Here is a 26,725-nt window from a genome sequence, read left to right as displayed (position 1 = left end):
CTGTTAGGCTAATTAACAGTTAGTATTTAATAAGATTATGATAACAAATAATGACAAAAAGAACTAATCTGAATGTTCAATAATGTTACATGCAGGTGGTGCTTGTAATTCAATAGATATGGTACACATAGGAATGATGTATGTCCATATATTTTGTTGTTTGCCATATCTGTGAAGAATGTAACACCACACCACCCTTTACTGGCTTGCTTCACAAAGTAAAACTCCGTCAACTAGATGTTCTGAAAAGCAAATTTTTAAGTAAATTACATTCTCCAATCACATTAAATTAAGAACATTTGCCTCCTACCTGGCGAATCCAGCCCTTCTAAAAAATAAAAATTTTCTTTTTTCTATCTATTTCAATAGACAAAGGGCAATAGCTCTTGCCCATTACCACCCCTTGGCACCACCAGGTGTCACTAGTTTTTAGCTGAGTGAGATACTAATGAGGATGCTTGCATGGCAGGGTGGTTGGGAGGGTTTTTAAGTAATGTGATTGGGTAAGTATTCTCGGAGGAACATAATCTACTTAAACATTTGCTTTCTCCTTCAAATACATTCCCCAATCACATTAGGTTAAGAGAATAAATAATAAGAGGAGGGGATGTTGAGCATCCAACCTCTACCTAGGTCTGACTTACCTTCTCATGTCCTTCAAATATATATTTGGCTATTAAGTAGAGATCTCAACAGTTTCCAAGTTATGACCCAAAAGCAAGTTCCCTACATCAGGAGAATGACCTGGTATCTGTACTGGATATATATCTGATCTCCTAACATCCCTTCAAACCTACATATGGTGCTAGGGTAGGGATTTCAACTGCTTCAAGTTGTGACCCAACGCATCATTTCTCTGACCCTGGGGCAAGACCAAGCATTGTAATTTAAAGACCTGTAAGATATGTTATTGCCCTAGACTTAATGATTTGTAAAATATTGAGATTTTTTTTACGAAACACTTTTCATCCACTACTTGCACCCCAAGGAGTGACAATAAAAGTTGAACAATATTTGGGTTTCTTTTATTGAATTAAGAAGACACACTCATAAATGAACAATGTCAGAGATTTCTTACTCTATGCCACTCACATGAAGACTAATCCGTCATATCCCAAAGTTTCAAATCTGTATCCTCAACCATGCAAGAGATACATTAAAAGACTAATGGATAGAAGCAGAGAGAGAGGAAGGACAACATAATCCCTTTTTCTTCAAAAAGTGCAACGATAAAAATAATTATTCATATCCTGATGAACCGATTTACACACATACTTACAGAGATTAGATTTAATAGTTTGGCTCTATATTTCAGTGGCAGATATTCAGTCAGTAATGCAAATCTGTAATGAGAAGAAAACTTTTGGAAGAATTTGGAACACAGTCACAATACCGATCGAGTACTGATGATGGACAGATAGTAATCACTGCATTGCAGTGGGGGAAAAAAAAACAGAATAACCACAGTGCCTCTCCATAGATGCAGTACCATATATGCTTTCTTATATGTCAAGTCAAACTGCAAACTACTGTCACACAATACAACAGCAGATAAGAGTGCATGTTGGCAGTTGGTCTCAAATTATAAGCAAGTGTGTATGGTACATAGACTCTTGGTAATTTGGTCACAGGTTACACTATTCAACTAATGTCAGCAGCTACACAAGATTTTCTGCTTAGAACCCTGAAAATATAAATACATTGAATTTATACAGTACACTGAGATTGCCATTACTTTTAACAATGGTGTCCAATGGGAGATAACCCTTTATGTATATTGTCAATAAGAGTTAACTCCCGTTATGTCAAGTGCCAATGTGGTAGAGGCTCTGTCCATTTATGATGTTGGCTTCTTGATTCAAATTAAATGAAAATTTGAGAGAATGCTAATTATTAATATATAACTACAATACTCCCTCATTATAAGGATATTCATTATAACACTGCTTCTGTTATAAGGTGACCATGGTCATGGATCCCATTTAATTAAAAAGTCTCATTATATGGCTGTATACACTATGGCTCTCATGGACAGTATTATAATGAGGGAGTACTTATGACTTATTGACAACAATGTGTAGACCATGTATAATGTACTTTCTGCTGTATATTGTGTAGACCCAAATCTGGCATCAAATAGAACAGTGTTGTAATGAGTACTCCATAAGGCTGTAAGATATCTTAAACTAATGTATTGCTCAACGCACAATATGCTTTCTACCATAAACAGCATAGACCCAGATATGGCATCAAAAAGTAGTGTTATAATGATGGAGTAATCCATAAGGATTAAAGGTGTCAATGGGTATCTGGGTACTCACCCATTAATAATTACCCAGGTAACAAAATTAGCATGAGGGTATCCCTTCAGTTCATGCTTAAAAAAAAAAAAAAATTAAAAAGTTTTTGAGTTCAGATCAAAGGTTTTATCTGGTGCTATCAAGTGAGACACAAAATAATGAGTACAGTTTGAGGCTAGTGTCATGTCACACTGATCCATCATAAACCTCCATCTACTGATCTTCATATCGTCAACGTGTGTGACCATTTGGGTATGTACTCGAATAGTTTCCTTATATTCTATTTACAGTAACTCAACATTACATGTTTTGAAGAGAACAGATTTTCTTGAATTTGAATTTGAAACCTTTTGTCACAGGTTAATTAAAGTTTGATACATGACACCAAATATTATCAAGTGAAACGGGCTTTATCGACATGACTGTTTACGACTGATAAATGTTAGAGGAGAGGTATTTTGTTGAATTGAAGAACATGTTACATCAGGAAAAGTTAAAATCAATAGTGCTTTACAACTTTCAAAGAGGAATTCTACAGTAATACAATACAGCAATCAGAATTTGTGGACTTGACTTTATGACCTTTGAGCGAAAGTTAACCATGTTGTGTAGGCTAATTAAAGTCAATGTTGTGTATAAATAATTTATTATTTTGTTTTGTGTCTGTATTCTCGTACTAATCCACATGGAGTTAGCCCATTTGTGACAAGAATTTTAAGTAAATGTAGATCCAGGTAAGTAGCAGAAATAAATGTACATTTTTCATACGGTTTTCTGCAATTTTGGCATGTAATATATAGATCATTCTTTTTATGCTCAGATTAAGCTTTTTTGGCACTTATATTAGTAATATTGCATAAAACTGCACAAGGTGATAGCATAAAAGTTAGAGTTTAGAGTAAATATTTACTGCTTTCAGGAACTCTATAATACGAGTGATGTTTATAGTATCAAAAAGTTCTTTCATGTCATGCACAATGTAATAACGATCGCGCATAGGTTGCAGGTAAAAACACTCTATCATAAAGTGCTTAACAGTGAATGGTTCATTGCAATATATATACCATCCCTTTTTAATACCTTTTCATCATTTTTCATTAACATAGAACATTTACATCCCCCATTGATTGGGAAGCTTTATTTTGCACCGTTACCATCTTACCGTTTTAATTTCAACCATTTGTTCTTTTATATCGCTGGTCGATATAGGACCTTTTATAATTTTTAAAAGATTATACAAATAACATTTTGTTTGGCGCTACATAGCCTAATAGTGCTGATGCGCCGTTAAAAATAAAATCAATCAATAAAATCAATTATATTAGTAATAATAATGCTTATATCTCTCAGGGAGTTGGCATGTATGAACTTACAACAAAGCTTTTCAGGTTCACATTTAATATAATTTTCCTACAATCGGGTACCCAGGTAACCGATCATTAGGACTGACTGGTACCCAATTGACTTTTTCTAAAATGTTGGCATCTCTAATAAGGATGTATGATTTTATTGATAGCTACTTTTGGACTATGTATAATGTACATTCTGCTGTAAACAGTGTAGACCCAGATCTGGCATCAAACCCAGATCTGGCATCAAATAGGACAGTGTCATAATGAGTACACTATATGCCTGTCTGATTTATTATATTGACTGTATAGTTCATGTATGGTTTTTCTGTTGTAGATGGTGTAGAACCAGATCTGGCATCACTTACTTTAGCAGACTAAACTCAATGGTGTTGATTTTGCATATGGTTGGAAGAAAAACTGATCTGTTGTTGCAATCTTTGATAGCAGATTCGGGTTTAGCTGATCACATACAGATTATCTATCGATAAATAAACAGCTGTAATAGATGACAGCAAATCTTCACAGAAAAGTCTTTGAAAATGAATACTATTGTCTTCTTGAGAACAGACTGATAACTAGTAGGACAATGCTGAATTTTATATGGAAAAAAGGTTGTGTCCTAATTCATGTGCATACTACGTTCCATGAAAGATTTCAAATGGTTCAGGAGATATTAACTTGACAAGGGTTTGACAAAGAGATGGACTGGCTAATTTTGTAACATGGACCTGTGTGTTGAACATACTATAAAAAAACAGCAGTAAACCTGAACCTTAACCCAAGGTTAAATAGTTGCAAGAACAGGCTGCAAGCAAATAAAAACTGTTCACAAAATGTAAGCAAATAAAAATGGTGTTCATAAAATGCTGTTGTTGTTGTTGTTGTAGGGTTTAATGCCATTTTTCAGCACATGATAGGCTATACATGGCGGCCAGTATTAATGGTGGAGGAAGAACTAAGGAAAACCCCGGAAAGAACCACTGACCCACAAGAAGCTATCTGCAAGCTTTCTCACATACTTCATAAAATGTAAGCAAATAAAAATGGTGTTCATGAAATGTAAGCAAATAAAAGGACTTTAACCAAGAACATTAATATAAATTTTCATATTACTGTGACCTTGACCCGAAATACGCTGTGTTTCATTCTTTTTTTTAATGATGCCTTTAAAAAAATCACTTGTCATGATTGGGTGCCATGTACTGACAGGAAAGACCAGAGAAACAGTCAAGCTGTGGTTTATTGTAAACAATTCAAATGTCATGTAATAAATAATGATGAAAAGGAGCAAAATTATCAACATTTTAAAGTATATTATATCACATATACATTATATGGAATAATTTTTTTTATTATAACTTTTTCTTAGTCAAAATTATGTCTGTATATTATGCATCCAAGCATGTAATACATCCCAAATTTAGGAAGAAAATGAAAAACTTTACCATAACCATGAGTTAAAAATGTATGACTGTAACCATGACCCCATGGTCAAAGGGGTAAAAGCATGTCATCATAATGAATCATCACAAGTATGAAGAAAATCCATCAAAAAGTTCAGGAAATATAAGCAAATGAAAATATTTTAACCAAACTCAAATGCTATTTTGCCAACTGTAACCTTGATCCCATGATCACTGAGGTAAACTTGCATGTCAAAGAAATAGTTGTCACTGTTTTATACTGATTCATCCCAAGCATGAAGAAAATTCATCATTGGGTCTAATAAATATAAGCAAATGAAAACACTTTAACCAAAACCTTGATGCAAATTTTTATGACCATGACTTTGAATCCAAGGTCATAGGATGAGTAAAGCATGGTGTAGAATGAAATGCCTTGCATTTGTAATGACCAATTATAAAGAGAATCGATCAAGAGTTTTAGGAACTATAATTTAAATTAAACAAATTCCCCAAATCTTAGCTGTTGTAGATGATGCCACCAATGACAGAAGGTGACCGTCATGTCCTTCTTACCACTAATATACACTCAACAAAAATGGAGATACCTCTTATAGTGCTAATCAGACAAGCTTCCTTTTTTATAGGACACTTTGCCTAGTCACAATGCAAAAGCATACCATGTTTCAGAAAACTTTCTTAAAGGGTTCAGGAAATATTAGGTAAACAAAAGTGTGATACATGGATGGACAAGCTGACTTCTGAGTATCTCTCCTCCTCCAAACTTTGTTGGGTTTACAGCAAACTGGTGACATGCTAGTTTATTGGGTTATGTAGACTGCATGACTCCACTAATCCTCTTAACCCTTCCCCTAGAGGCTCAGTGATCATACAGGATTTATGTCAGTCTTAATGTTCCATACAGCATAATAAAAATATCATTAATCAATCATGCAGCTAATAATGTTCTCTCTAAATTTCATAGTCACAAGCATCATGATTAAAATGATAACACTATCTTAATAAACATATCCAAGGGAACTGTACATACGACTGTGGAGAACCGGACATGCCACCTCCTACAAGGCCTCGCAGAATTAAAATCCATACATAGGAGGGACTGAATGTTGTGAGGAAGCCATAGTATCCAATCCACACAGATACAATAATCAGGGTCTGAAATATAGATAGAAATCCAACTTTTGACAGCCAGAAATTTAAGACAGTTTAATATTTTGCAATAAAACTAACTTGAGTATACAATTCTTTATCATGAATGAACTTATAATGTAAACAAAAACCAAAAGTACCATATGAACTTGCTTATAAGTCAAGTCCATCTGCAAACAACACAAACAACACAGACAATGTTGCATAATGCATCAGAAGATCAGTCTTTGTTTTCTGTTCTAGTGATTACTCCTAAAAAAACTAACTAGACTGAAATCTGCTGGATTATGCAACAGCAGATCTGGGACCTTGCAGTCTGCAGGAGGACTGGACTTGTGAGTACATAGGGTATGTGGGATTTGCCTTACTAACTCTAATTATAAAAATTGTCTGTTCTAATTTCATCAATAAAAGTACATGTACATGTATTATACATGTACTTACACTTTAACAGACAAAAATAGATTTGAAGCAAATCTAACCAACTTTTAGAAAAAAACCATTGTTGGCTGATTAGTGTTTGATGACACTCTAAACACATTGTAAGACTTTATCAATGAAAACACACTGTAAGACTTTATCAATGAAAACACATTGTAAGACTTTATCAATGAAAACACATTGTAAGACTTTATCAATGAAAACACATTGTAAGACTTTATCAATGAAAACACATTGTAAGACTTTATCAATGAAAACACATTGTAAGACTTTATCAATGAAAACTAAGTTCAACCCACCTAGGTAATACTCCAGCATTGAGTCATCATGGCTCCCTTAAAAAGACATGAACCAGACTACCAATTGTTGTGAGAACCATTTGTTCTTGACAGCTTATTTAATATTATCCATATGAGCAGGTTTAAAAAACTGTGAACATATCATGAAATATCTTTATTTTCCTTAGGATTTTTCCACTGCCTGATTTAGCAGGTTGTTTATTGATGATTTTTTCCCTCTTACACGTAGCAATCAGGATCAGGCAAAACTGATTCTCTTGTGTTTTGAAGCACCTTTGGAATCGGAGGTGTTGGAGCATAAGCATATCCATCCATGCAAGCCATTCTAATCTATGGAAAGTGCATCAATTGTCCAGGCCTTCAGATCCAGGACTGTTGAGACAAATGTTCGGAGTTTTGCATTCCATCTTGTTGTGAATAGATCCAACAGTTGTCTATCCCAATCAAATGCTTTCAATATGGCCTTCATTTTTAAGACACTGATATGCAGTAGACAATCCTAACTGGGCCACACTACACTGGCCTCCTTGAATAATGGAAGGAGATGTGTACCCTAGCCCACTGTCTTTGTGTCTATACACACTGTCAACTTTGGAGGTTCGACCTGCAAGAGAACACCTGATGTAAGCCAAGTTTTGTTCTCCAATTTTCTGAAACTGGACTCCATATACACGGAGAGGGTCACTGTTTGTTCCATGGCGCAAAGTTTTGGTCTACATTGGGACAATATTATAATTTGTGATAGTTTCATAAATAAGCAACCTAGGACAATGAGGTCTGCTGCCACACTGAGTAAACCCAGTAGGAAAGAAATTCTTATGCTGAGGGTTTCATGTGCCAGAAATGAAGCAACTATAGAAATGATTTTCAATGTTCCTGAATGAGCCATACACTGTAAAAATTTGTTTTGAAGTCTGTGCCCTTGTGGATAAAATGCTAGTTGATATGATATCAGATTTTTCCTTCTTGAGAAGAAATCCAAGACTGAGGAGGAGTGTAACAAGAGATTTCATGTCGTGATTCAAAATACAACTCACCTGGTGTTTTTGAATGGTATCATCCATATGTTGAATGTTACAAACATGGAGATGGTCCTGAAGTGAGGCTTTACCATGCCCATAATTTGAGTGAAGACCCTGGGACTGATGTCTCCCTGAAGGCATACTTCCAGTAAGATTTGCGAATTTGGACATGATATACATCTTAAAGATCTACACTACCAGCAAAATCTTCCTCCTGAATGGCATTTAAAATCCATCATACATTCTTTTCCAATCTGAACCATGAAGCACATATCCAATTATTGAAAGTACTTAGGTCTATGACTGGTCAAAGAGTGCAGTTGTCCCTTGGGACTGGGAACAGTTCTGAATAAAAAGTTACATGATTTTACATACTGAAAATTCTATACTGCCCTTTTCTGGAGAAGATTGTTGAATTCTCATTGCAGGATGTCGACCTTGAATGAGGCTTTGGGGATGTATGTAGCTGAAAGAACCCTGGACAATGGAGGGGGAACAATGAACTGATACAGAGGCCCTCTGAACCACTTTCCAGGTCCATTGATTGTCATGGCAAATTCTTCCTATTTAACACCAATGAATAGGCATCTTCCTCCTACCAGGATGTCTGATAAGAGTACCATGAGAATGTTGTCTTTTTTGTCATAGTGAAGCCATCGTGATTGCTTTCTCTATGTTTCTTGTCCACAAATGTTCTTGAGAACTGTGGCCTTCTATGATTAGTTGGACTGTTTCCCTGTTTGTTTTGTCATAGGGGTATCCTTTCTGTCCTTTTGATTACTTCCCTAAAAATATCTCTTCAGCCCTGTGGCTTTATCTGTGGCAGATGTTTCTTTGCTGGCTTGCTTATGTATTTCCTCCACCTGGCCACTGAAAAGAAGGTTAGAAATGGTAGCAAGCTTAGCTTGACCTTGTAGTGGTCTTTTGAAAGGTGGAAATGAAGAATGCTGCATATCATTCCACCCATTATTGTTGCTTTTTTGACATTTTTCAATATGTGATAGGCTATACAAGGTGGCCAGTACCACTTGGGGAGGAAGAACCCAGAAAACACATAGGAAAAACCACCAACCTATGGGAAGCTCATGGAAAGTTTTCTCACATACCAACAAAGGCTGAGGCCAAGAGTAATTCCCAATGTTAATGTGGTCATGAAGTGTATTTGAAAGAGAAATGATAAAAACGATACCATATATATTCACATATAAGTTGAATCCAACTTCAAACAATGCAGACCCAGATCTGCTGTTGCATAAGACATTGTCAGATCAAGGTCAATGTTCTTGGTTTCACTAATTAGTCCAAACAAGCTGAATATACACAGATGTGCCAGCGCATTATGCAATATCATGGTAGATATGGATCCATATTGTTTGCAGTTGGATCTGTCTTAAATCTGAGTAAAGACAGTATCTTTTCTTGTACTAAAACTAAATTAAGCCAATACGGACAGTTGCTACTTTTACCATCATGCATATGACAATGAGCTGAACATTCTTGCATAGTAAGAAATGTAATAAAATACAAGTAAGCATTTTTATACACAAAGAAATGTAATAAAATACAAGTAAACATTTTGTATACAGTAAAAAATAAAACATCTAAAAAGTTGCCAGATGCCACTGTTATCATGTAAACTATTGCTAAAGGCCACTGTTTCCAGTTAGGTAAAACAAAAGTCTAGATTCTTTAATAAAACAAAGACAACTTAGATGAAATAAAATTTACCTTTCGTCTTCCAAATCTATCTCCGATAAAACCCCAAACAGGTGCCATGATGCACATTCCCATGAATACAACCTGAAAGTATGTAAGTATATATATATATGTGTATGTATGTATGTATGTATGTATGCATATATATATATATATATATATATATATATATATATATATATATATATATATATAAAAATTGTAATAACTACCTTAATATCAAGCCTTATTTGTTCAAGTCTGAGATTCATTCTGTGGCCACCAATATCCCAGATGTAACCAGTTTAAGTATGAGCGAAACCTATAACAGGTTGATCCCATTTCTGGGGAAGGGAGGGAGGCAGTCAAAGTAATGTGATCTGGTAAATATTTTCATAAAAACATAATTTAGTTTTAAAAAAATGTCCTTTCTCCATCCAATACATTACCAGATCACATTAGCATTAGGAGAATAGGTAAAAGGAAATGGAAATGGTTGAGCATCCCACGTTTACACATGTCACCATATAGGAGTACAAGGACTGTTCCACTGAAAAGATGAACTTCTAAAGACTATGCATGTATATACATGCATGAATATATACATGCAAGGGTGATACCTGTGGGATCCCACACCTGGCTAATGCCTTATATTCAAAAGTTATCCAGGAAATCCAGTGAAAGTTGCAAGGTCATGCCTGGATCTGATATTATGGAGTCATGAATGGGACATGGTAACTATCTGGCCAGCTACCGGGGATCTGAGATGATTCTGCTCACTCCTTTGTGAGGCCATATCACACAAATAAAAGCAGAAGAAAGTAGACTGGACATGTCAGCCATCTGACACCTCTGTATCTCAGATTAAGACAGTACATTCAAAGGCCAGGCTTATAGAAATCACTCATACCTCATTAAATGAAATCTTCATGAGTCACACACAGTCCGGGTAGAGTATAACGATCTAATATCCTGTTTACCGCCCAGTTTCTAATCTCCCATTCATTTAAAAAATCTTAGAAAAGGTTGTTCTATCCCAGCTTGTATCTCATCTAAATTCAAACAGTCTTTTTAGCAATGTACAATCTGCATATCGCCCTTGCCACAGTACTGAAACTACTCTTCTAAAAGTAGTTAATGACATTCTCTCTGCATTGGATAGTGGAAAGATTACAGTCCTCACCCTCCTTGATTTGTCTGCAGCATTTCACACAATAGACCATGATATATTACTTCACCATCTCCAGCATGTATTTGGCATTCATGATACAGCCTTACTGTGGTTCAAGTCCTACTTGGTCAACAGGACACAAATTGTATCTGCAAATGGAATACACTCCAACCCAGTTGATCTATGTTGTGGTGTTCCACAGGGGTCTGTTCTTGGACCTGTTCTCTTCATTCTGTACACTCAGTCGCTCTCAAGTGTCATAGATCATCATCCAGTGTCTCATCAATTGTACGCTGATGACACGCAAATATACAAAACTAGCCACCCAACTGAACTTGATGCTACCATCCAAGGTGTAGAGAGGTGCATTTCTGATGTGAAATCATGGATGACTTGTAACAAGCTGCAGATGAATGATGATAAAACTGAGGCCATTCTGATCACAGCACAAAAACTTTATCATTCACATCCTTTACCTAAAACAATAAATATCAGCAACGCCAACATTAAATTCACACAATCAGTACGAAACCTAGGTGTTACTCTGGACAGTACTCTCACACTGCACCAACATGTCATAAACATATGCAAGGCTGCATATCTTGAGCTGAGACGCATCAGCTCAATTCGCAAATATCTTTCAGTTGATGCCACTAAAACACTTGTGTGTTCATTAGTACTTTCAAGACTGGACTATTGTAACTCAATTCTGTCTGGTTCATCTCAATATCTACTCCAGAAACTTCAAAAAGTTCAAAACACAGCTGCTCGGATCATACTTAGAGTACCACGATCAGAGCACACCTCCCCGCTGCTCTGTACCCTACACTGGCTATCCATTCGATCCAGAACCAAACACAAAATTTGTTCTCTGTGCTACATTTCACTGTCGGACTCTAGTCCAACATACCTATCTGACCTCACTCATGTGTACACACCAGCAAGATACTTACGCTCCTCTTCTGACAATCGTATACTCATTATTCCAAGTATAAAAACAAAGTCATATGGACAGCGTTCTTTTGCATACCAGGGCCCAGCAACGTGGAATGAATTGCCCACTGAACTTAGACACAAAGACACAGTGATCACATTCAATAGGGCTCTCAAAACTCACTTATTTCGACAGCAAGAACAAACTTAAAGACCTAATAATGTTTCCTACCTGAAATATTCTAAGCATGTTTTTTATTTTTTTAATGTTTTTATAATTTCATGTTGTTTGTTTTTGTAATAATATTACTATGTTTCTTATCTTATAGGTGTTGTCTAAAGTTGTAAACCGCTTAGAGCTTCTAAGATTAGGCGCTATACAAAGTCCTCATTATTATTATTATTATTATTTAACCAAGTGGTCAAGTGTTTGTGGGGTTATGTCCTGTAGGAACAGCCTTTGATAGTCACTGTAGACATTTTTCACATTCCCCAGTTATTTTATTAGTGCACATACCATATCTTGCAGCTCTGCCAATCTCAATGGATCAATTGAGGAGAGCAGATAGTTATTTCTTGGTTGCCTGGTGATAGAAGCCTGCTTATATAAATGAAACCAGCTTGTGTCATACATATGAATGGGCTGTCAGAATGGAACTGCATGAAGTTCATATTAATTGACAGTGCATGCAGCTCACTCACCCTGCAAGATGATTGTACATAATGCTAACAGGAAGGAACTCTGCTTGATGACTGCTTCAACAGATTTATGAACACCAAAACTGTACATTGACTGTCAAGATGGCTGGACCGGTTAGTTGCAGAAGGGTCAACATATGGTAAATAATACATAACATGTAGGCCAGTCTGGCCAGCAAAGTTGGAAGGTAATCTCTCACACCTGGCTTCTGAGCTGCCTATTTGAGTTAAAAATGGTCCTAGCTTTCCCAAACTCGCTTGCCAACATTCTAGACAACAAAGCCTGCTAAAGTATGAGTATCATATGCAATTACTATGCAGCTTGAGTAGAAATGCTTTTTGTGACTTCAACTGGATCTGAAGTGATCACCACCATTAATGCTATTTTAGATATCTTTTTGGGAGGTGGGGCAGCATCTCAATATTTCCCAATAAAATTGGCCAATAATTCCAAATTGTTATGCATGCTTAACAAAGATATTCATAAGATTTAGAGCATGTTCTGTTTTTCATTGTTCTTCTATCGCCTTTTCAAGACATTGGACCAAACATCTTCTGCTCATATTGGACACACAATACATGGATGTTAGGAAGAACATTTTATGCAGGCCCGGAATATCTCCTCCATATATTACTTTAAAGCATGTGTACTTCTAGTCCTACAATGTAAGACATAGCACATGTTGGTTTTGTTTTAGTGCTATGTCTTATTGTCCAAACTGCAGCCTTGTACAGCATATTCTGATGTCGTTGACATCGGAACAAGTAGTCAAAGTTTCAGGAATATCTCACACATTTGGCAGCATATATAGACACTCTTCTACTAATTTAGGTGTAATTAATATACTTACTATGCTGTCTTTATCCTGGTGGAATGAAAATATGACACTTGCAAATGGACGCATTTTCATGTTCCACTGACATACAGCTGAATTTTTTGCAATGCGATGGTAGTCGAGGTATGCCGAAGTATGTTTAATTAGTTTCACGTGGCAGATACGTTTCTTGAACGAAACAAAACATTACTTTACAGTTCCAATAGGAATAACATATTTTTTATTCATTTCATTAAAGAATAATATTTCCACTTAACCCAACTTTGGCATTCCCGGCTGTCATCACTTTCCAGTCAACTGAAATGTAGGCCAACAAAACTTGAAAACAGGCCCATTTCTTTTGTGAGAATTTGAATTTTTTAGAGAAAAGACATCAGAGTAAGCAAAGTCTGACTAAAACATTATGACTTCATTTTGTAGAAAAGCGCCATTATTTTAATTGACAATTGTGTGAGATATTTCTGAAAATTTGACTTTCGTTACGATGTTAGTCGATATGAAAACACATTACACAGCGCTGTTAGTTAGGCAATAAGACCCTGACTCCCAAAACATAAATATCAGAGTCAAGGTCTTACCTGTAGGACTACTGTACTAAGTCTTCGAGTACTTTACTGACATCTCTGTAATGAAAGAGAGAAGCATAAAGAAATATGTGCATACAGCAAATATACAAACTGTTCAATTAGGCAAACTATTTAACTGAAAATAAATGTTGGATGCTCAAAATTAAATATAAATTACATAGGATTCTTCAAGCCATTGTTTTAAACTGGTTACATCCATCAAATGAGTGAACACCTAACAGAAAAAAGAGGAGTTGATATATAAGAGTAACTTCTCTCTCTCTCTCTCTCTCTCTCTCTCTCTCTCTCTCTCTCTCTCTATTATTTTAGTTATAGGAATGAAATCATTGTAAGTACACACAACAGAAAGAATTTATGAAAACCTTACTATAGTCACAAGAGGTTGACAGGTGGGTGACACAAGTGTACACCACCTGCCTGGGCTATATTAACCCTTTACCTGTGATCTGGGATATATAAAAACCTGCATGTGTGTATCTATGTAATATTTGAGTACTGTCTATTTTTTTTTTTTGCTTCTTTGACTATAATGAGGTAACATATTCTATTAATTACTACTTTGTGGGGGAATACCAATTTATGTCAATTTAATGGTTGCTACAAACAGTAATCCTGCTGTAGAAACAATAGGATCATTCCTCAATCCATGAATTTCAATACAAACAAAAATGTCATTTTTCATTCAACCCTAAAAATTGAACCCCACAACAAATAATAAATTCAAAGCAATTGTTTATATTTATACAACTACTAGGTCAATCTGTCAGTTGTGATGGTATGGGTCTGATTGTTTACATTTACACAAATATTAGGTCAACCTATCAGTTGTGATGTTTGAGCAACTTTTATGTCAATCAGTTGTGATGTCTGGGTCTCATTGTTTACATTTATACAACTATTAGTTCAATCTGTCAGTTGTGATTGTATCGTTTATATAAGGTTTTTAATTAAAATCTGTCAGTTTGTGATGTCTGGGTCTAATTATTTACATTTACACAACTATTATGTAAATCTGTCATTTGTTATGACTGGGTCTGATTGTTATAATTTATACAACTATTATGTCAATCTATCATTTGTGATGATATAGGTCTAGTTATTCAATGCAGTCTGTCTTACTGTGGTTATGAATGCAACTTGATATTGTTCCAGCTGCCACTCACACCGTAAAACTGGGGAGAGAACTGCGAGTAACATCATTTCCAATGAATCAGCAGCCTACAATGATAAATATTAATCTTATGACTGCAATCATTAAATGTTATTAATTATATTGAAAAATTTCCCCCCGGAAAGACATAAAAACCTGTTGAAGTACAAATATAATGCACAAGTCACACTGTGGTGTGGAAAGAAAGAAAAGACAAAAAAAAGAATAAAATTCCAAGTAGTTTTTTTTTTAAATCCGCCAAAAGAGAGCAAAGAAGAGGAAAGATCCAGTGATCAAGCAATTCTTATATTAAGACACATGCCATGGGGAAGTGGCTTAAAAATATAATTTGCCCTGACTCAAAATCCATTTGCATAACAGGGACATAATATTTGCTATTATTCTGACAAAAATGTTGGAACTGCTATACTTTAAGTATCAAAAATTATAAAATTATTTAAAAAATATAAACTGACTGATGTTCTGTGTATTTGCTTTTCAAAATAGTGTAATGCCCCAACAGATTATGTGACCTTGTCTACTAATGTTTCGTTTGAAATGTTTCCTCGAGGTCCCAAATATAAACCTTTATGAAGCTGGTATGGCAACGAATTCTGACCAGCACTGGTCTTCTTTTTAATATCAATCAATAAAAACAGTAGCTTCAGATTTCATAATTTGTTAGTGTCATAATACTGTGACTTTGACACAATTATTGAAAATACTCCAATTACCAACAGAACCAGTGGCTATCAAAGAAATGGATTATTTTCCACTGTAACTGTCTCAATTCCTTTCAGGGTGAGAAAGATTGTATTAAAGGTTTCTTTACATCATTTATACCCTCTTTTAGCTTTAATTATTTTTTTAAAGTACTGCATGAACAAGGGACTGCCCATTATTTATTCATGCAAGATATAAGTGAATATTATAGGTAACCAACATAGAACAGATCCATTCATCAGTCAAATGTTTCATTCTGCACTTAAGTTAATACCTTAACAAACTGAACAGACCTGGCTTTACTGGTGCATTATGTGACAGTTGATCTTCATGTATACCGTCTGCAGTGGAATCTGACTTATAAGCAGGCTGATGTGGTACTGTCACTTAATTTTTCTAATAAAGAGTGTATCGGCAGATCTGTATGAGGCTACTATTAATTTTACAGCTACATACTAAACATTTATTGTGCTCAAATTTTATAATTAATACCTAATAAATAATACCTAATAATTAATACCTAAAGGTTGATTACCCATTAATAAATATTTGGACTAAAACTCTATAATTAAAGTGTGCAGGTAGATTTCTTTAGGACTGTTATTGGCCTTTCCAAATCATTCTACACAATAATTTTGTTTAAAATTTTACATGAAATTTAGGACGAAGTTCAGTTCATTTTGCATAAATGTAACATTCATTCAATCAGTTTTTTAATGCCACTCAGTCCATTTTCCTTAAATCTCATTTGTTTATGTTTTTCTAATTATTGCCACATGAAGTTTATGATACCCATCTGCTAAGATGTTTTCTGATTCCTTTTATAAAAACATAATCTATAAAACTATGCAACAAATTTGTTAATGGAATCATGACATAAAAAAGACACCAAATACATGATCAAAATGGATGCCAGATAATGAATCTTGACAGAAAGCTGCCATGGCTCAAATCCTGAGTAACTAATAATAAAAAACAATTTGGAAGATGGCATCGTTCATTTTTCTGATTTCAAAATGTTAGAACAATAATGAGTTTGAACTTAGATTTTAAAGTGTTTGTGAGGTCTTAAAAGATGTTATGAGGCTTACAGGAATTAGAAGACACCATTACATTATAGTCTAGAAGATGCTAACATCTCAAGGCTAAAAGTTAACACACACTATCACATGATGAGCATCCCTCTCTGGGCTTGAGGATGTAGATTATGATTGATTTATCCCCCCCCCCCAATGTCATAAGTGGTGACTAATGGATTTTGTGTCTAGTGATGATGTTTCAGATAGAAAGTTCATAATGCTTGTTAATGAATTCTGTTTATAGAGAACATTATACCTTGTATTTTAGGCATTTTACTATTTTGGGGTTTTATCTTTGTACTGTATGCATTTCATTAGCACTGTACAGCCAGGATTGTGTTGATGTGTCATTAAACCAAATCAAAATATAAATATACCTTATGAAGAAATCAGTGTACCATCAAGAAAATAACCTAAAGATACAACAACCTTATGAAGAATTCAGTATACCATCAAGAAAATAACCTAAAGATACATATACCTTATGAAGAATTCAGTGTATTATCAAGAAAATAACCTAAAGATACATATGCCTTATGAAGAATTCAGTATACCATCAAGAAAATAACCTAAAGATATATATACCTTATGAAGAATTCAGTGTATTATCAAGAAAATAACCTAAAGATACATATGCCTTATGAAGAATTCAGTATACCATCAAGAAAATAACCTAAAGATACATATACCTTATGAAGAATTCAGTGTATCATCAAGAAAATAACCTAAAGATACATATACCTTATGAAGAATTCAGTATACCATCAAGAAAATAACCTAAAGATACATATACCTTATGAAGAATTCAGTGTATCATCAAGAAAATAACCTAAAGATACATATACCTTATGAAGAATTCAGTGTATCATCAAGAAAATAACCTAAAGATACATATACCTTATGAAGAATTCAGTGTATCATCAAGAAAATAACCTAAAGATACATATACCTTATGAAGAATTCAGTGTATCATCAAGAAAATAACCTGAAGATATATATACCTTATGAAGAATTCAGTGTATCATCAAGAAAATAACCTAAAGATACAACAACCTTATGAAGAATTCAGTATACCATCAAGAAAATAACCTGAAGATACATATACCTTATGAAGAATTCAGTGTATCATCAAGAAAATAACCTAAAGATACATATACCTTATGAAGAAATCAGTATACCATCAAGAAAATAACCTAAAGATACATATACCTTATGAAGAATTCAGTGTATTATCAAGAAAATAACCTAAAGATACATATGCCTTATGAAGAATTCAGTATACCATCAAGAAAATAACCTAAAGATACAACAACCTTATGAAGAATTCAGTATACCATCAAGAAAATAACCTAAAGATACATATACCTTATGAAGAATTCAGTGTATTATCAAGAAAATAACCTAAAGATACATATGCCTTATGAAGAATTCAGTATACCATCAAGAAAATAACCTAAAGATACATATACCTTATGAAGAATTCAGTGTATCATCAAGAAAATAACCTAAAGATACATATACCTTATGAAGAATTCAGTATACCATCAAGAAAATAACCTAAAGATATATATACCTTATGAAGAATTCAGTGTATCATCAAGAAAATAACCTGAAGATACATATACCTTATGAAGAATTCAGTGTATCATCAAGAAAATAACCTAAAGATACATATACCTTATGAAGAATTCAGTGTATCATCAAGAAAATAACCTAAAGATACATATACCTTATGAAGAATTCAGTGCACCATCAAGAACATAACCTAAAGATACAATAACCTTATGAAGAATTCAGTATACCATCAAGAAAATAACCTGAAGATACATATACCTTATGAAGAATTCAGTGTATCATCAAGAAAATAACCTGAAGATACATATACCTTATGAAGAATTCAGTGTATCATCAAGAAAATAACCTAAAGATACATATACCTTATGAAGAATTCAGTATACCATCAAGAAAATAACCTAAAGATACATATACCTTATGAAGAATTCAGTGTATCATCAAGAAAATAACCTAAAGATACATATACCTTATGAAGAATTCAGTATACCATCAAGAAAATAACCTAAAGATACATATACCTTATGAAGAATTCAGTATACCATCAAGAAAATAACCTAAAGATACATATACCTTATGAAGAATTCAGTGTATCATCAAGAAAATAACCTAAAGATACATATACCTTATGAAGAATTCAGTATACCATCAAGAAAATAACCTAAAGATACATATACCTTATGAAGAATTCAGTGTATTATCAAGAAAATAACCTAAAGATACATATACCTTATGAAGAATTCTGTATACCATCAAGAAAATAACCTAAAGATACATATACCTTACGAAGAATTCAGTGTATCATCAAGAAAATAACCTAAAGATACATATACCTTATGAAGAATTCAGTGTATCATCAAGAAAATAACCTAAAGATACATATACCTTATGAAGATATCTGTATACCATCAAGAAAATAACCTAAAGATACATATACCTTATGAAGAAATCAGTATACCATCAAGAAAATAACCTAAATATACATATACCTTATGAAGAATTCAGTGTATCATCAAGAAAATAACCTAAAGATACATATACCTTATGAAGAATTCAGTGTACCATCAAGAAAATAACCTAAAGATACATATACCTTATGAAGAATTCAGTATACCATCAAGAAAATAACCTAAAGATACATATACCTTATGAAGAATTCTGTATACCATCAAGAAAATAACCTAAAGATACATATACCTTATGAAGAATTCAGTGTATCATCAAGAAAATAACCTAAAGATACATATACCTTATGAAGAATTCTGTATACCATCAAGAAAATAACCTAAAGATACATATACCTTATGAAGAATTCAGTATACCATCAAGAAATTAATATAAAGATACATATACCTTATGAAGAATTCAGTATACCATCAAGAAAATAACCTAAATATACATATACCTTATGAAGAAATCAGTATACCATCACGAAAATAACATCATGAATGTAATTCACTCATCCATGACAGTATTTACCTGTGTATAATGCATGTCAAACTATTTACTACATTTCTTATGAATCAAGTGTATTATGTGATGAGCAGATCTGAGTCAACACTGATCACCTGTCCGTTATACATGTGAACATACAGTGATAATCCTTGTTACTGGTACATATTGCTACTTTGGACTCTGTGTTGTCACTGCTTTTGTTTTGCACTTACTGAAAAAAGTCCACATATTGCATAGAGTCGAAGCTGAAAGAGTCCAAATCCAATAGTCTCTACCCCTTGCTCCACTGTAAATGTCCCTCCACCTTGATTGCCTTCCCATTTCTTGTCCACCCGACTGTACACAATCTCCTCTTCATCATCATCTGCATCTTTCATTAGAGACACTGCCTCTAACTCTAAAGAGAAAACAGGTACAGGACTGCATCTTACATGACTTTTAATTCAACGCAGCTCTTCCAACACATCTGACTTATATACTGTATAGAAATGCAAAGTCCAACTGTAAAGAATATAGATCTATATCTGCCATTACATAATGCATTGGCAGATCAGGGTTCATGTTGTTTGTTCAACTTGTTAGTCCTAACAAACTGCATACACCTAGACCTGCCAGTGCATTATGCAGTTTGTGGGTCTGTGCACCTTGCTAATGGATCTGACTTACACACATGTATACACAGTAAGATATGCAGGTATCTCATTCTATTTAAGGAATTAGCAGATGCCTCACTCGATGCTCAACATTAAGAGGTTTGTGTTAGGAATGGTTGACCTGGTGTCAGCATAATGTGTCTCAGTGGGACATGATGCTACATCTCTGTGGCAAGATGCTCCAGTGCTAGACATTGCTATAAAATGCCACAATGCAGACTTCATAGCGATATCATAGACAAATTGGTAAAGCTATTTTTAAAAATTCCAAATCAAATACGCATGCACAAATCACACACTATTTAATAATTTTTTAAATTTTTTTAATTACAGGTATGCCCGACATTGCTAGGAAATAATTTAAGTGTGCATTTGATTTGGATTTTTAACATAGCTTTAACAATTTTTCAGTCATATCACTATGATGTCTGCATTGCAACAGTTTATAGTCATGTCTAGCAGGGGGCCCCGACTGACAGAGTGGTCTAAAGTGCTCACGGTTACGGATCACTGCAATCTCACCTCTGTCTGCATGGGTTTAAGTCTCAGATTTGGCCAATGTGGGTATGTGAGAAAGCTTGCCTGTAGCTTCCCATGGGTCAGTGGTTATTACTGGGGTTTTCCCGGGTTCATCCTCCACCATTTATACTGGCCGCCATGTATAGCCTATCCAGTGCTGAAAAATGGCATTAAACCCTACAACAACGTGTCTAGCACTGGGGCATCATGCCACCCAGACACATTATCCTGACACCAGGCTAACACTAACCTCTTAAATTAAAATGCTGAGTGCCAAGCAAGATAGCTGCAAGTACCATTTTTATAAGTCTTTGGTATGACTCGACTGGGGTTCAAACCTATGACCTCCCACATCCCAGGTGGACACTCTAACCACTAAGCCACTGAAGCAGTCAAAATATTTTAAGTCAGAATGTGTTTCTACATAGTGTAATCTATGATACCACCTGATTTTAACACAAGGGCTGCATATTAAGCTCATTTGAGAGAGCATCAGAATCCTAATACAGGGGTAGCAGGTTTGATACCCACCTAAAATGTATGTCAATGTGATCATATAGGCACATTTATTCAGATTAAATTGAATATTCATCTTGTTCAAAAATTTAATACCAAAATAATTTAACCAAACTCTATTCAATCCTGACTGATGAATGTGCTGCACCTTAAATGTGATCCAAAGATCTTCCAGATGCAAAATATTCATCATTATGGACTTTAACAATGGTAGCCAATCATTACACTTCTTCAAGCAAAGAGGATGATGTGCTTATCAAAACAAATAACAGAATACCAACAACTGTGAAATCACAGCATGTCACATTAAATCTGGTTTGTACTAGATCATTCCTTTAGTCTGACCTCATCCAAAATGTCCACATAATTTAACATTGATTTTCTTGGATCTTTCTCTTGGGATGTGAAAACAATGGTTTTCCAAAGTAATATGGATGTATGAGGATAACTGCCATTTAAATGCATGTGTAATCAAATTCCAAAAAATTATACTGAAATAGTCCTGGATGCATACATGAACCGTATGACTTGTACTATAAAACAGCCAAAGTCAGATGCCTTGGTGTGTCCATGAGAAAGGAGTTTATATTCCATTTTCTACATGATATATTTGATACTATGTTGAAAGTGCCTTTAAAACAAAAATAAAATAAAATTACATAAATAAAAGTGGCCTCATGGCAGTTTTCTTACCATCTTCTTTATGTCCATTGTTTTGGTGGACTAGTTTGGTATACCTGACTTTCCTCCTCACTCCAAACAAATGGTCTGTCATAGCCCTTTTTTGTCTGTCTTCAAATGTTATTCATTTTCAGTTTGGCTGCATGTTTGTTTATTAAGCAATATGATGTTGAACCATTCTGAAATTTTAACAAATATTCAATTTCAGCAAATTTCAGAAACAGATACTGATCATTGTCACACATAAAGCTCTCAACATATACATGATTTTGTAGTCATTTATTAATAAACTGACTGATTTAGGTTTCCCAGCAAGTATATATGGAAAATTATGGTAGCATGGACTTCATAATGAAATTTTATCTTAACATTTCAAATTAAAACTGCAACTATTGCAATTGATCCCAAATTTGGATGCTTGTTACTGTATATTCCAAACACCTCTTCATATAACATCCCTACTCACTCCTTGCCTATAGTCAGTGACCAAGGGGTCAAAAATTCACACACATCACATACATGCATCTTCCTGCACAATTCCAGATAAAAAGAAAATGTTTGTAAATATCATTGTAATACAAATAGTTGTTTATCTGACCTTGGAACATTACCCAGAGACCCTATGGATGTGTACCCTGGGTGAATCCCCTCTTGCAGATGGTTTCCCCTAAGGGCAACACAAGTATAAAGCTTTGTGAATTTCCACCCTGTCATTTAAAAGATATGGAAGTGGAGATATGAAAGGCAATAGATGGATGAACAGACATACTGATGAACAGACAGAAGGTATCACAACATCCTCAGCTAAAGCATGGTTATAACGAATTCCAGAGAAACCTAGAATTCTGCAAACAAGGATTTTTTCCCCATAAGAAAGAACTCACTGTTCAGCATACATATGCATCTCCACTAACAAAGGGTTGTCAATCCACTTCATTTCTACATGTACTCTAATGTACATTCCGTATCATACAGATTGAAATACTACCATACAAGTTCTATGTACAAATAAAAATCAGTCATGAATGTCTTTTTCAACAAACAAAATATAGTTTGATCTAAACTGTCTTGTAACCGAGATCCATATATTATGCCCAGTTTTGGTCCAAGTTGTCTCTAAAGTCACTCCTAGCTGCCCAACCTGCAACAGAGCTAACTGAAGACTGGGACTGATTTATCTGGAGTAAAAACAAATTGACTCAGCTCTCATTCATACAAGCTTGAAACTCACTGTAACCAGCCTATGGTGGATGGGGTTAGGGGCACAATGGGACTTCCTGCAAGTCAGAGTTCTTGTTTGGTTCATATTGATAGACAGATGAAATAAATAGGAATCAGCAAATCTCTCAGCCTCTCGTCTCAGACAAGTGAAATTTCTGCTCAAGCTAGTGAGACATTTCAAGTTCTCATCCAAAATAAATCAAATTTTGTTAATATTAAAATGATTCACAGCTTGGATGTAAAATAATCTTTTCCGATAAATTAACTGCGTTCACCACTAAATTACTTCTGTAACACTAAATATTTCCTCTAGAAGCTATCATTTTATTGCCATCAGCACACAAAGGAAAACCTGCCAAAGCATCATGTACTAACTCGGCAGTAGAAATCAAAGAACTTATTTGGCTCTACAGAAATGTTGGCACATAGTACATGGTACACAGCTTCTACAACAAAATAATTAATTATGACAAGTAGCCCATGGCTTTACTTTATATACAATTTTAGAAACTTGAAAAGTTGCAGAGACTAATGAATATGATGAAGCAGATATTAATTAAGGATGTATGCGGTGGAATCTTAGGATGACTTGACTAAATAGAAAATTAATCTGTAGTCTTTGTAGTCATGGGCACCAACACTGGAAGAAATTTACACACACACACACACGCTGCAGAATTTAATTCTGGGGCTCCTTCCCAATAGAAAAAGCTACTCGATGGGAAGATTCTCCCCCCCCCCCTTGCAACTGTGAGGACAGCTTAGGCAGGTAATTGATTCAGATTCCAACTGCAATCACACTAAAAATTTTCTTTTAAATGTACAGCAATAAAAAAAAATCTCAATTACAGGTGATATGTTTTAGTTCACATATTGCTAATAAAAAAAATGGTTAAGTTCATGCATGTGGTTTAATCCATTTTTGTGAGATATTCAAAACACTGGTCTTAACTTATTATTTATCTTAATAAAATAGCTTCAAAATGGGGCTGGAACATTTCTGCAAATAATAAATATTATTTTGTAAAATTAAAGAAATTAAATATTAAATGGTAGTACCAAGATGTAAGATGTCAACCCTGATTGGTACACTGCTGTCGGTCATTTCTGTGCACCTAAGGTTTTCATTTCCAATATTTAAGCAAAACGCATACCGAATTTGAGCGAATGTCAAAAATAAAATACAGCAATGCTTACCATTTGAAAAGATGCAATTGTCACCAGAATATTCTGTTCAAAATAATATTAATTTTGGACACAGGGGATACCACCCCCCTGTTTTTATGACTCGCGATATGTCGGCCTATTCTGCGCATAACTTTGAAAAGATGTAATGTTTATCCATCTTGCTATAGAAATGAAATATATTACTTTGAACTGTTTCTGTCAGCAGTTCAGTCGAGTAATTTGGCCAGGTTTATAGCTAGTTTTACAAAATTCTACGTAAAAATGCCAATAAATGGCAAGAGATATTAAGCAAACTAAACCGATCTTGTAAAAAAGTTAGTAAAGTTCAACATTTTATGAAAAATAAGCTATTATGTGGAAGAGAAACAACAATGAATAGGATTTAATGTGTTTACAATGTCTTGTTGATGGGGAAAAATTACTGCAGAATTTAGAAACAGACTATACACCAGGTAATTTGTTGACACATTGGGTAGCAGATGATTTTGTACGTGTGGGACAACTTCTTGCAAACTTGGAAACTTGGATTAAAATACAGTTTTGTTTTAAGGTACACATTTCCATCTTTTATATAATGTATTTATTTGTATGATTCTAAAAGATGCATAGTAAATCGAATTTTCTGGGTTACAGGTTCAAGAAGGTCATGGAGTGTGTCTTCACGTTGCCATTTAGAAATCGCATTTTTATGGGCATTTTGAGTCTAAATGTGGGATATTTTTGTATATTTTATGAATATCACTTTTCTTAATTAATGTACGATTGTTCTTTCTGGATACAAAATGGATTTTTGACCCAAAATAGCACGTGATCAAATGTTTACAGAAATGACGTATCGTTGCGCAGAATTACCTGACGCGCAGAATAGGCCAACATGGCGGTATATCAAGACGTATGTCTTACATTATAGGCCTAATTAAACAGAAACAGAGTAAATTACAAAAGCAACTCTGTATTTTATCCGTTACTTATATCCACATAACATTAAAAAGCATGTCAAGACCACTGCAGATAAAAGTCGCTGGTGCCAAAAACCCAGAGACAAGAAAGTACTTTAATGAGCAAAATTATTGTACATAATGTTTGACGCATAAACCGCATGAGTCTGGCTTTTTTAAATTAAAAAAAAAAAACTAAAAAAAAAATCTTTAAGAATATCTGAAAACGCGAAATAGCCCCGTCTAAACTATTATTATGTATATTAATGGAACAGATGTTATTTCGTGTTTTCAAACATCTTCGCCATATTTGTAAAACAATTTTATTAATTAAACGTCAAACTCCTGTACCACTAAATAACAGATCTACAGAAGTATATACCAGGCAATGCATTCTTGTACGGCAGAGTTAAACTTCCGCCGTTTTTAAGTCAAACTTGCAAAACATAAACATCATACTAGAACACTTAGATAAATCTATGCTAAAGAAACAACAACAAACTTATATGCATAAATACATACTGCGCTGTTAATTTTCTTGACATATGTACATTAAACAGTACACATCACCAAACGTGAGGATGTTTACGAAAGCAGTATGGTTGTAGTCATAAAGACGCTTTCATAAAAAGGAAATCAAGTTTAAGCGTCCACTTATATGATATGTGATGCTATAAAGAAAATCATTTGTACTCGAAACCACAGGGGTTCGTTACAAAGCAAATTAGAAGTCTAACCTGTAACAATATTGTTACAGGTTAGACTCTTAATTTTCTCTGTAACGAACCCCTGTGGTGTATTCTACAAAACTCTGCGCTTACATGAAAATATGTTATTAAAAATTCAAAACACGGAATTCAATCTAGAGTTGAGCGGTATACCGCTCTACCGCGGTATTTTAGTCCGGTGGTAGATACTGCGGTGCCAAAAAAGTCACCAAACATAGGATTTACTCCGGAATATAATGTACATGCCACCAAAAGATGAGATACTGTATGGACAGAAATATATTGTTGTGTTGCTTAAATCATTTCATTTAATACCAAATCATTTGGGATCTGAATTAATCATTTCATTTGCTGGGGTAAATCATTTAATTTCATACTAAGTTATTTCATTAAA

General features: G+C 34.4%; 1 protein-coding gene across 2 annotated transcripts in view; it reads right to left on the bottom strand.

The window, feature by feature from the left end:
* Positions 1 to 26,507, bottom strand: part of LOC149776915 (putative transporter SVOPL) — a 62,304-nt gene extending 35,797 nt beyond the window's left edge. Inside the window, exons 1-7 of one of the 2 annotated variants that reach the window (XM_089941627.1) lie at positions 26,425 to 26,507; positions 22,269 to 22,435; positions 20,100 to 20,284; positions 15,028 to 15,126; positions 9,716 to 9,787; positions 6,107 to 6,231; positions 1,280 to 1,343 (exon numbers count right to left, since the gene is read on the bottom strand). In XM_089941627.1, coding sequence (XP_089797753.1) covers positions 1,280 to 1,343; positions 6,107 to 6,231; positions 9,716 to 9,787; positions 15,028 to 15,126; positions 20,100 to 20,284; positions 22,269 to 22,350 — 627 coding nt within the window. In that variant the 5' untranslated portion in view covers positions 22,351 to 22,435; positions 26,425 to 26,507. Of the gene's footprint in view, positions 1 to 1,279; positions 1,344 to 6,106; positions 6,232 to 9,715; positions 9,788 to 15,027; positions 15,127 to 20,099; positions 20,285 to 22,268; positions 22,436 to 26,125; positions 26,228 to 26,424 lie in introns of those variants that run through there. The other variant, XM_089941626.1, reaches the window with a different exon arrangement.
* Between the last annotated feature and the right edge of the window lie 218 nt (positions 26,508 to 26,725).

Source organism: Sinohyriopsis cumingii, chromosome 18 (genome assembly GCF_028554795.1).
Source record: "Sinohyriopsis cumingii isolate HCF-2022 chromosome 18, ASM2855479v2, whole genome shotgun sequence".
NCBI lineage: Eukaryota > Metazoa > Mollusca > Bivalvia > Unionida > Unionidae > Sinohyriopsis > Sinohyriopsis cumingii.
This window is presented reverse-complemented; position numbering and strand designations above follow the sequence as displayed.